We start from the raw sequence: 12,336 nt of genomic DNA, 5'->3' as shown, positions 1-12,336 counted from the left end.
AAAAACTGGGATTGGGGCCAATTAATATTAAATAAATAATACCAAGTAAATTATACACAATATAAATGACTTTGTGTAGTTTGGAATCACATTAAGCTAAATTCAAACAATTTTGAATTATTTATTAATTGCATTTTATTTAGTTTTGCCTCAATAAAATCAGCTGTGGATTACTGAGTATAAATTAATGGTATATTTTTAGTAGCGTCAAAAATGCAAAATATTGATACATTTGACTCATTGGGAGGTTGTCAGTTCCACTGCCTTTACACTTCCACCCAGGCATTTTGCGGCACATGGTCATGTTCATCGTGCGTCTGCCACACTTCACTTCGAGACTGCCAGTTTACCAAAGGTAAGACCTGCTTTATTGTTGTTAATTAACACACATTTTTTAAATTACGTTGCTGTTGCAGTTGAACATCGTTTTGTGTTACTCTAAGTTACCAAACATGCCAACTTTACTGGATGTGCATGGCTAAACTAACTTTTCAAATGTAGCTAACGTTAGCATTAGGGTTTCAGTCAGTTTGTGTTGTCTTTGTCTCGACTAAAAGCATTGCAAGGAGAAAGAAGGTCGGTACTATGTGACAATAATGTTTGTGTTGACTGTTATACCAAATTCACTGAGGCACTATTTGCGTGTGCATTGCTAAGTAGCATATAGGCTAAACCAACTTTTCAAATGTAGCTAACGTTAGCATTAGGGATTCAGTCACTAAAATGGCATAATACCGGCGCTAACAGTTATGGCGCAGTTCCTCCTGCGCGGTTTAAGCGTGCCGTGTCGTGCTGGTCCCGTTTTTGGTTGCGTTAACACTATGCCTAGTTCCGGCCCGGGGGTACTTTTTCTCCTTTTTTCTGGCCCGACAAAATCTTGGTTCTATCGGGGCCAACAAGCGGGCCAGCAAACAGGCGGAATATGCTAAACTAGTGAGAGAATCGCTGGCAAGGGGGCTACAACTACAACAAAATGAATATATTTGACCGTGATTTAATTGTAATACACATTTCAAAAATGATGCCGAAGTAACAACATACTGATACCGGTTAGTAAAAACCATGAATTAATGCTTAGACAAGTCTGCAACAAGACGGCAGGCCAAACACCTTTTTTAAAATGCGTGTTTCTTAAAGGCCATGTAATGCATCTAACACAGGTGTTTTTTAACATGTAGTTTAGATATCACCAGAATAAAAATAAATACAAATGTTTAAAGTTTGGTCATAATTAAATGACATATACGTTAAAAACCGATGTTGGTTCCGAAGTTTGCCGAGTACGCCATCGATCACTCCCGAACGATCGGTGACGTCACACGTGGCAAACATTGCCATTTGATCAAATCAGTCCAAATGGCAAGCAACGCGACAACTTCAGACAGCGACAGCGACAGCGATCATTCAAGCTCAGATTCGGTGGGTTATCTGGATTCAGTTACAGAAGTAGAGAGTGAACCAGCAAGCCTTTCACTTTAAGGCATCTTGCCTTATCAGTATGAGCCTCCTGCCCGGCAATCGAACAACGAGGCAGAAACTTGTGAAAGAGAAGCGGATTCCGCAGCCGGCGAGACTCGAGTCGGCAATACTGAATGGTAAATTCTGTTTTATTTAATTTGACCTGCACTAAATGTCGATCTTAATTTGTCATCTGTTCCTCACACGTCCGGCAGATATTGTTTTTTTTTTATGTTATGTACAATATTCAGGTGTACATGTCAATGCTGTGAAAGCATGCCCACTGCAGATGAATGTGTATGCTGCAGAGAGATCTGGCAGGTGATGGAACAAATAGACAGTTTGCAACCTACTGACCAGATAGCAGAGTCCTGCATCGGGTCGGGTATCCGCGGGTACCCGACGCGTGACCCGCAAAAAAGGTGATTTGCGGGTGGTATTTTTTCAAACGCTTTTTTCCGGGTTCGCTTCTGGGTAAAACAAAGATGATGCGGGTCGGGTTGCGGGTGTTGCATAATAAATATATTTAAACAATAATAATTTAGTTTAATGTTTAAATCCTCAGACCTCTCCTCCGCGGGGCCGAGCATACTCATAACCTCTGCAGTGCATCTATCTGCTGCTGAGCGCACCACATTCTGAATGGCTGAGGTGAAGCTCTCTATAGCGGAGAATACAGCATTTTCAATAACTCTTCCTCAAGAGCGAAATCCAACGTCTGGGAGGCTTTTGGTGTCATCCTAGATGCAGAAAATAACCAACATCCCAGGCTTTTTGAGCCAAATATGCAACTGCGTGTGTTAATAATTGCACGTTGTCACTGCTTATATATATGCGGGTTCGGGTCGGGTTGCGGATCTTGTGCCGGCGGGTCGGGTCGGGTTGCGGAACTAATTGGCAATAATGTGCGGGTAGCGGGGCGGGTTCGGTATTGCACGTCACGGGTGCGGGGCGGGAGCGGGTCTTGAAAATCAGACCCTTGCAGGACTCTGCCAGATAGAAGACACCGACGAGAAACCAAGGTGCATTGTTAGCCACCCAGGCTTTAGAGAAGGCTGTCTCAGTGTTTGGACACTGAAAATAGCGTATCTTCAATACAAACAACAACACAGAGAAGTTGATGGCCCACTACACCAGTAAGTAAATATTGATTGACCCAACTGCCTATTGCAGCTTTGCTTTCATATAATACTTTTAGTCGCTACAGATATGGTACACTTTTAAAGATACCATTAAACTCCTTCAAGCAGTCAAAAACAGCTTGGCTTTTATTTTTTCTGTGTATGCAAGTTCAATGTATGCTTGGGAAAAGAAACAACTACACATGTGAGGAAATATATAAGAGGTCTATGATTCTGTCAAGCAGTCATGTACAACCTCATATTTATTTTGTACAAGTAAAATACAAATATCATGTTATAAGCCAATTTGTAACCATTGCTACATAATAGTACTACATAACATTTTATTTTTCTCCAAATATATTTATAATCTGTATACTTTTTTTTCATTAGGAAGTATCGATATACAGCTTATCGACAGTTTGTACGTTGGTGCTGGGGTGTAATCGGCCCAAAAATCAGAGTCCCGCTGCCTGCATGTGCTGTAACCGAGATACGGAAGACTTACCCTGAACCGGGAGGCCGCTATCAGGGATTTCAATGGCCAAATCTGTAATTTGACATAAGTCATGCAGCTGAACTGGTTAAAATGGTTTCGCATGATGTAAATAATTTACAAAGTACATCATTTACAATATTATTTTTCCAAAGAAACATGTAAATATAACAACATTTTCCAAATCACAAGTTTGTAAGATTGTATTAATTTACTGTTTGATAAATAAAAAAGGGTTCTTTTGTTAATTTTTCACTTGTAACATTTGATCTTTATTGCAGTGTACATTAGTCTATTTTGGTATATGTGCGAGCCCACAAATAATTAAAAGTGGTAAAAATAATAAAGATATTCAGACGTAATTCATTTTTGGCCTTACTTATTTCACTTCAACTTTTATATATTTCAGTCACTAGGCAAGTTCACTTTACTCTGGTGACATTTAGCTCAAGCTGGTATAACACCTGTAGTAACTTAATTCTGACCCGAGTTTTGTGCACAATCTTCCAGCACCCACGATCAATGTTTATAGCAATCAGGAAACATTCACAGCTCAGAACTACACATCGCTTCCCCATCATGAATTGTTAGATAAAAAAAGTTTAGCGAGGTCCGGTTACACATATGTTGAGCGAAAATAGCGGAAGGATAGAAAACAAACAATCCAGACGAGGCTGGTGTTTGCCACGTGTGACGTCACACAGCTGGGTTAATGGCTGGCAAGCTTTTCGCTACCGGAGCAGAATAACACGGGAAAGTGGCACACATTTCATGTTATTTGGGGGGTATTTATGGAAAGAATCATTGATGTTGATATGTCAAATGAAACAGTGGAAAGTGATGAAGCGATTTATTAACACAGAATAACGTTTATTTTGGACATTTCATGGACTTTAATGGAGTAAGCTAAGCTAATGCCGTGTGTGCTCCGACCGTCCACACTCACAACAAGGGCTATACAGACATTAATAAAGCAGTGACTGTATTCGCCATGACACAGACCGTCTGTGGTTTGGACTAGTTTAACTTTTGTCTAGTTTCTGAACAGATAGGAGGAGCTGTGGCTCTGAATGCTAACAGCTAACGGCTGATGTTGGTTTTCTGTGGTTCGCATTGATTTTTGGAGTATGAAAATGTAGTGGTATTAAAATGGTCATTTTAATATTAAGAAAGAAAAGATAGCAATTATCCTTGAACAACTTATTTATTATATCACCATTAATTACTTTCTACGGAAACCTCATGCCCACTTGTTTAACTTTTAAACGAGAAAGATCACATGTTTGAAACACGCGGTGTAACAAATGTGCATGATAAATGGTCGGCGGTGGTGGCGAAGTCCTTAGGGAGTTGGCCTGGCAACTGGAACCATTTCAACCAGTTCAAGTCCCGGCAAGACCAAGTGCTACCGAGGTGTCCCTGAGCAAGGCACCGTTCCCTACACTGCTCCCCGGGCGCCGTTCAAAATGGCAGCACACTGCTCCTAAAATTAGGATGGGTCAAATGCAGAGAAACAATTTCCCCACAAGGGATTAATAAAAGTCCGTCTTTTATTAAATGCATTTGTTGTAATACAAGTGTTTGTTTAGCAACTTCTAAGATTTTAATGTTTGATTTTAAAGTTATGTGTTTGTTAAATGTGACTTCATCCAATGGAATTAAAGGTCATATGAATTTCGTTTCAGGTGCATGAAGAATCGTGGAGTATTATCAAAGGTACGTTTCACACTTGCATGCCATGATACAACATTTCAAGTAAATGTTTTTGCACAGTTTGTTTTGCAATACAAAATGTGGTTATTACAGTATTTCTATCAACTTTTGTTTGTTAAAAAGCACATTTACTCGAGCTTTGATCATCATTGATTTTAAAAACCTGTTGTGCAAACCTTAATTTGAGTTTAGCTGCAAACATAGAACTACTTATACATTATTTCTCAGCGATATACATATAAGTAAGCTAATATTACACATGGTTTGTACATACTTTAACATAGCCTAATTGCCATTTACATATATTGTTATAGGTTGATATTTACATGTAGATATGTACATTTCTTTATGTAATGTAACACAAGAAAAAACCTTTATTGTGAACAAATATTGTGTCTAAATGTCTAAAACAAACTTTATGTTTTAAGATTTATGCTCAATATTTACAAAAACAAAAATGAAAAGTTTCTTGTTTCCGTCATGTCAATGTGTAATTATTAAATCCATAAGGGAGGTTAATTGAATAACCAAGTGAAATAGGCTTTTTTGTATTACCTTAGGTCAGGACCTATGGGATGGCAGTGTAAGATCTGCAAGACTTTGTCTGACACAAAGGGGAATCTACTCAAGCATTACAGACTACAACACGCAACATTTGGTCATGGGCAATCACAGCCATGTCTTTATGAAAGTTGCCCTTGCACATTTAAAACGCAGGGTGCACTTCGTACACATTTGTCCAAATACCATCCAACTGAAGAAAGTCAACAGCCAGGAATCATCCATGCTTTCAAGTGTTTAGTATGCCATACTGGTTGTTCTACAGAGAAGGAATACTTTCAGCATATTGGAAATCATCTGAAGAGTCACAAAACTGTCTTTTGTCTATTTGAGGGATGCAACTTAAACAAATCCAAAGCTAATGTAGTAATACAATGTAAGGATGGCACTTCTCTGCATAAAGTTGATAGCTTTAAATATCTTGGTGTATGGCTAGACTCTGAACTTTCATTTAAACTACATATAAAGCATGTAATACAAAAAGTCAATTACGGAATCGGTGTTTTACACCGCTCTCGCAATTGTTATACGCTCAGTGTCCGAAAGAGAATTGCTTCTCAACATATTCTTCCGATTATGGACTATTGTGATGTTGTCTACCAAAATGCACATAAATCAGATCTTGCTCCCCTCAACATAGCCTACAACAGACTATGCAGATTTGTTCTTGGTTGTCCTTTTTGTACACATCACTGCACAATGTATAACCAACTTAAATGGCCTTCTTTAAATGTAAGAAGACACACACATTGGCTTCAGCTGATATTTAAATGCATTTATCTTAAGTATCCCCCTTATTTAAAGCAGTATTTTGTACCCTACTCACCAAATCATCAAGTTAGACATTCTGTTCAGGTTTATTTCTCTGTCCCCTCTGCTAAAAAATTGATTGGCAGAAGAGCGTTCATGTTCAAAGCCCCAACTGACTGGAATACTTTACCTGCTGCTATTAGATCTCTTGCAACATTGGGTATATTTAAACATGCATTGTTATCTCACTTTCAACTGGTCTGTACTTGTTATTAACTGATATTGATGAAACTGATTTGCTTCACTGTCTCAAATTGTAATGATTGTGTGCATTGCTTGAATTTCACTCAACAGACTGTATGTGGTTTGTCTTGTGTGTCATGTTTTGCATTTTGTCTTTTTGTTGATGTATGTCTGTAAGTTGTTGCTATTGTCGGGACCCCCTTGAAAACGAGATGGTGCATCTCAAGGGGTTTATCCCAATGAATAAAAAATTCTATATAACTTTAGGACAAATGTATACAATACATTTATGAAGCACAAAAGCAGAAGACACACATCATATTGTTTGAGTGATTTTAAGCAAGAAGTGTATGCTAGTCACCGTAATCAGACTGTTGACCAACCTGAATTACCAGAGGTTGGTGAGGGCACTAATCTAGATTCTGATCAGGAAAGTGCATCAGACTTGGTTCTTCAAAGAATTGGCATACTACTGCTGAAGTTGGAAAGCATCTATAATGCCTCAGTGAGGTGTATTGATGCCTTGGTGGAAGATCTCCACTTCATTTCATCCTCAGCCTCTGTTGCCGCTGTTAGAAACGAGGATTTATAAGTGTAATGTTGACCAGCCCATCATAACTGACTTAGCGTGAGTTATAAGTGCATCCTAATATTATTATACCTGCTCCAGAATGATAAAGTTTTTGTCGCATCACATGGTTACACAGTTTATAAAGGAATCATAAATAATCCTTGGAAGTGTATATGCAAAGTTCAACATTGAACAATGACATTTGCTAGCCAAAACATTATATGCACATGCTGTGAAGTCATATGATTAAACCCAGAATGGGAAAATCATAAAACATGGCAAGACAAACAAAAAGATCATAATAGGTGCTTTCTGCTTTTAAAATCTTGTAAGAATAATAGGTTAAATTGTAATATTAAAATAAATTCTGGTTTCATTATCTGTCTTTCAGATCCAGGATGAGTTTCACAGAATCACGATGGTGCACCTGGAATCGAAGTTCATGTCCAAACTGGATGAATATACTCCTGGCCTTCTGAAACTGTTCCACTCCAAGGGAGGAACCATGGGGTTGAAGTTGAAAGCTGTCCTTATCCAGGTACCCTTCAATGAATATTATTATCATGACAAAAGGAGGTAATGCAAGGCTGTACTTCTCACAAAAGAAGTAAAATAGTTTTCAGCTTTATTAAGATCAATACTTACTCAGGTTTATAATGTTAATTTTAAGTTAACATCTTCAGAAATGTGTGCATTCAATTAGATTTTTACTCGAGGTCAGGCTAAAAGTCTACTTGACACAATTATATTGAAGGGTGTTTCTCATTCTTAGTACTTCATATTTATATTCAAGCGGGCGTCAGAACATTTGAAATGCCTCTGAAAATAGGCTTGTCCAGGACAATATTTTCAATAGAATAGACCTCAATGTTAACAAATATACTTAAACACTGAGGGTGTCAAAACAATTACACATTATAGAACAATTGAATTTCATCATATTGAACAGGTGCATGTATTTTCAGTAGCCACTGAGTGTACATTGTCTCTAATTACCAAAATTACAGCATTGTAACTATTTGTAATATATATATATATATGTTATTTACAGCATTGGTTGGTTGGGGTTGCTTTTAACACTGAATGATTATTGAAAAGATATGTCTGGTGTACTTAAACTTGTTAGATTGTATGCCAACAGCTTAACTGACATTTGTCATTTACTGATGGGTTTCTTTTTTTTTCTTTTTTAAATCAAACTCTTATAGTATAAGTAATGAGCAATAAAATAAGTTAATGTTTATTTTTAAAGTAACAGACTGAGACACTCGCAGATAAGGCAACATTTTCTGTAATAAAGCACTGGGTGATAGGACGTGTTTCATTCAAATTAAACCATGTTTATTTTTTATTTCAGACTCCAAGCAATCCCAGCATCAACATCACAAGAGAGGTTGTCATTCGCTGTCTGATGATTTACCTTGAGGAACGTACTGATCAGCTCTTAAAAGAGTATGATTTAAGTGTATCTCCCTCATCTCTCTCTGTCTTCTCTCCTGGTATGTCTTGGCAAGGTCTAATCATAAGATAAAATGATAAATATTTTTCCCAGAAAGAAGCAGGATTGGGTGATCTGGGTGTGGTCCTAGATAACAAACTGTCCTTCACTGCAAACATCGCTGCTACAACCCGCTGCTGCAGATACACGCTTTACAACATCAGGAGGATACGTCCCCAGCTGACCCAGACATCAGCGCAGATTCTGGTCCAGGCTCTCGTCATCTCACGCCTAGACTACTGCAACTCCCTCCTGGCTGGTCTACCTGCATGTGCCATCCGACCTCTGCAGCTCATCCAGAATGCAGCGGCTCGTCTGGTCTTCAACCTTCCCAAATTCTCCCACACCACACCGCTCCTCCGCTCCCTTCACTGGCTTCCAGTAACTGCTAGAATCCACTTCAAGACACTGGTACTTGCGTACCATGCTGCGAATGGATCTGGCCCTTCCTACATCCAGGACATGGTTAAACCGTACACCCCAGCACGTGCACTCCGCTCTGCATCAGCCAAACAGCTCGCTGCACCCGCACTGCGAGGGGGACCCAAGTTCCCGTCAGCAAAAACAAGTGGGTTTGCTATCCTGGCTCCAAAATGGTGGAATGAGCTCCCCATTGAAATCAGGACAGCAGATAGCTTACACATCTTCCGACGCAAACTGAAAACTCATCTCTTTAGACTCCACTTCGAGCGATTGAATTACTAACAAAGCACTTATATACTTATAAAGGACTGGCTTATCTAAAGCCAGTTGAGTAGCACTTGAAATGTTTGGCTCTATGAAACCTGATGTACTTATATGATTCTGTTTTCTTAAAGGTTGTATCTTCCTGGTCGAATGCACTTATTGTAAGTCGCTTTGGATAAAAGCGTCAGCTAAATGCAATGTAATGTAATGTAATGTAATAATGTAATGATTGATCCAGTTGCTGTAATTGACTGCCATCTTCAGAAATGGTCTTACAGTGAATTATCAAGATTAGTTGACCGGTGGCAAGCTTTTGCTAGAAAATGTAAAATAATATATTCATCAATACACAGGTGTTATTTATACATTAAAATACCTATGGATTTATTTAAATGTAAAAACATTTGACTCAATTCAGACTATAATTTATGCTGTAATTAAATTGTTGTTGGTGAAATAATCACCTAATTCTTAACTTAGCTGGGATAAAAATATGCTATTGCAAAATGCCTTATGTTCTATTCTTCTAAAACACTGATGTAATTAGGGAGCATTCATTTCAAGTTTTCTTATCCAGTAAGTTGTAAGAAATTTGGTAAATTATTATATATTAATTGTTATCACCTTCTCCTTTGGCGGAACATTCTGACATATACAATGTTTTTGTAATTTCAGGATGCAGACAGCACATCACAGGACCTTGCTGTTCAAGGGATGGCGATCTACAGCATCAAGACAAATGCTTCAGAGGGATCCCATGACATTGGCATTGTTGTAGAGGGCTGACTTCTCAGGGGACCATTCCAAGGGCTTGCTGCATGCTCATTGGGATTGCATATGCAGTCAATCTTGCCTATCCTAAGTAGCTAAACTACACGTTCGAAGCCTTCCAGAAACTCTTTCTGGAACTGGACTGTTCAAAGCTGTCCCCAAAGTTGAACAGCCTGAAAAATAAGCTTCTTGCTTGAGAACAATGGTTATGTACCATCAAAAATGGCACATGGTTACCTTCGGCGTTTTGTTACATGTTTGAGAAGTTTGTTCCTGTTTATTTAAGGACGCCCTTTTGAAGGATACTGCATGGTTTGTCTATGGCCTTACTGGGCTCCTGGAAGTGCCATCGTGTTTTCAAATCGGTATTTGCACAAGCAACATTTATTGTAACTTTATTTCCATTTTAATTCAGGATGTGAATAAGAGATTTTAATATGCATAGTAATATTTAAATTCTTATTTTAGATTATATACGGTATTTTTATGTAAAGTTGCAAAAAACGGTTTAAATAAATGTTTACCTGTACGTTATATGCATTGTCATGTGATGACTGTACTTTAGTAAACTGTGGCACTAAGAATGCAGAATATTGAGTAGATAAGACATATAATTATTGTGGTAACAAAGTGACAATTAATAGTATTGAATAGACTTAAAAGTAATTTTTAATCAATTAACACTTGTATTTAAACAACTAATTTATGTTAAGGTAGATAATATTGGCACTCTAATTGTGTTGAATTAAGAACCAATGTGCTAAAATATGAGTAGTTATACCTTATTTTATCTAGTAAATCCAAATCATTTTCAGCCAGATATTCAGTAGATCTAAATCAATTTCCCCCAGTTAATTAGTAAATCTAAACAATTTGTACTATAAAAAATAGTAAATACAATTTCAACAGAGATTTAATAAATCTAACTTATTTTTGCTCAGATACTTGGTTAATAAAAATCAAATTTCCTCGTGAAATTGATTTGGATTAACTAAATATATGTTGCCTGTTTAACTAAACATTTGGCCCACTAGTTGTTCACACTAATCCTAATATTATCACTTAATATTAGCAAATTCTATTTTATTTTTTAAAACATATTGATGTAAATACATACACATATCGATTTGTTGTATAAATATTGCAAATCAAAACCTTTATTCACTAATAATTACCAAAAGTCGAAGTTCTATCTCCTGTTATCAATGCATTCACATTGCCCGCCATGAACTTCCGGGGAACGATTCTCGTCTGCATGAATCACGTGACGATAACCGTTTTTGGACTTCCGCTGTCGTAACTCTTCTATCTATACGGCGCTGGTACACACGTAAGTACTCGCATCCTTGCCTCACAAGCTCTCACTCGGTGCCCACAGCCAGAGTTGAGACTCAGGGTGCAGGGTGAGGGTCTCAGTGCAGGTATTCAGGCTCCATTGAATCCCCCTCTGGTTCTTGTGCTGAAAGAGGGAGTAACAGACAGGAGAAAGGGTTATACACACCTATATAGCACACCTATTGGATGGGAAATTGCCTTGGGGAGATAAGGTGTGGTCTTTGTTCCCAACTGAAGTTATGGAACTTTATTATTTGTGAGTTTAACAAAGTATGACAAATGGCATCAGTAACAGATGTGATATGAATTTCTATAAAGTTGTCTCACATTCTTGGTCATATTTTATATACAGTATATAATGAGTATAACATGTCCAGTAAGTATAAAGTGTTTCCTAATACTGTGTATTCAACCACTATGGTATAGTGTATGGTACTATGGTATGGTATCCTAGCTTAATCTGTTATCTGTAAACGTTCCCTAAATCTACTAATTTAGGGATAATCCACTGACATCCTTTAATACACATGTTAATTTGAATCAGATGTACTGATAATATCCGCAATATAAATCTTTAAGCTTCTTCTTACCTTTAAAAGTCCGTCACGAACGGTCTATTATGCTGCAACTCTACAGCTCTGCTAGCCTTGGCGCTAACTTCCGGGGAACGATTGAGAGGCTCCACGATCCGCCATTGCTGTAAAAAAGTGGTCCATTGGAGTGAACGGAGATGACATAACTCTCAGTCTATACGGCGCTGCCCACAGCGTTTGGAGACAGGACCAAACCATTACATTTAAAGAGAGGGGGGTGTACAAAGACTTTGGATAATTAACTTTTCGAACAAAAAAAGTGAAATGAATCGTAAGTTTAGTGAGTACATTATCAATATAATGTTATATTAATGTTAATTATTAGTGATTGATGAAAGGTTACTTAAACATCTTCTTAATGTTCTACAATTGTTGGGGCCCTTGTCAGTCATGGGCCCTTAGAATCGTCCTAACTTTTCACCCCCTTACGGCCCTGGATGTATATAGAAATGTACTACAGCTGAGCCAAAGTATTCTCCGTCGGGACTTCCTGCAATAGAGAACCGCAGTGACGCGTCGTAAAACCCGGAAGTAAACTT

The 12,336-nt window shown here is 37.9% G+C and overlaps 1 protein-coding gene across 1 annotated transcript; it reads left to right on the top strand.

Moving 5' to 3' along the window:
- The first annotated feature begins 287 nt into the window (after window positions 1-287).
- Window positions 288-10,377, top strand: LOC307041814 (uncharacterized protein). The gene is made up of 5 exons (XM_079685355.1): window positions 288-355; window positions 4,761-4,791; window positions 7,305-7,451; window positions 8,271-8,412; window positions 9,774-10,377. The coding sequence occupies exons 1-5, from the start codon at window positions 297-299 to the stop codon at window positions 9,857-9,859; spliced, it is 465 nt and encodes a 154-aa protein (XP_079541481.1). The 5' UTR covers window positions 288-296; the 3' UTR covers window positions 9,860-10,377.
- The last annotated feature ends 1,959 nt before the right edge of the window (window positions 10,378-12,336 follow it).

The sequence above is a fragment of the Notothenia rossii genome, assembly GCF_949606895.1.
Source record: "Notothenia rossii genome assembly, chromosome: 5".
Classification (NCBI taxonomy): domain Eukaryota; kingdom Metazoa; phylum Chordata; class Actinopteri; order Perciformes; family Nototheniidae; genus Notothenia; species Notothenia rossii.
Note: the sequence above shows the minus strand (reverse complement) of the source record. Positions and strands in the feature narration are given on the sequence as shown.

Bases quoted from the DNA above. Each gene is read 5' to 3' on its own strand.
- LOC307041814 (XM_079685355.1), top strand. From the start codon at position 297: ATGGTCATGTTCATCGTGCGTCTGCCACACTTCACTTCGAGACTGCCA. The intron at 356-4,760 runs GTAAGACCTGCT...ATTTCGTTTCAG, and splicing joins AGACTGCCAGTTTACCAAAG to GTGCATGAAGAATCGTGGAG. The intron at 7,452-8,270 runs GTACCCTTCAAT...TTTTTATTTCAG, and splicing joins TGAAAGCTGTCCTTATCCAG to ACTCCAAGCAATCCCAGCAT.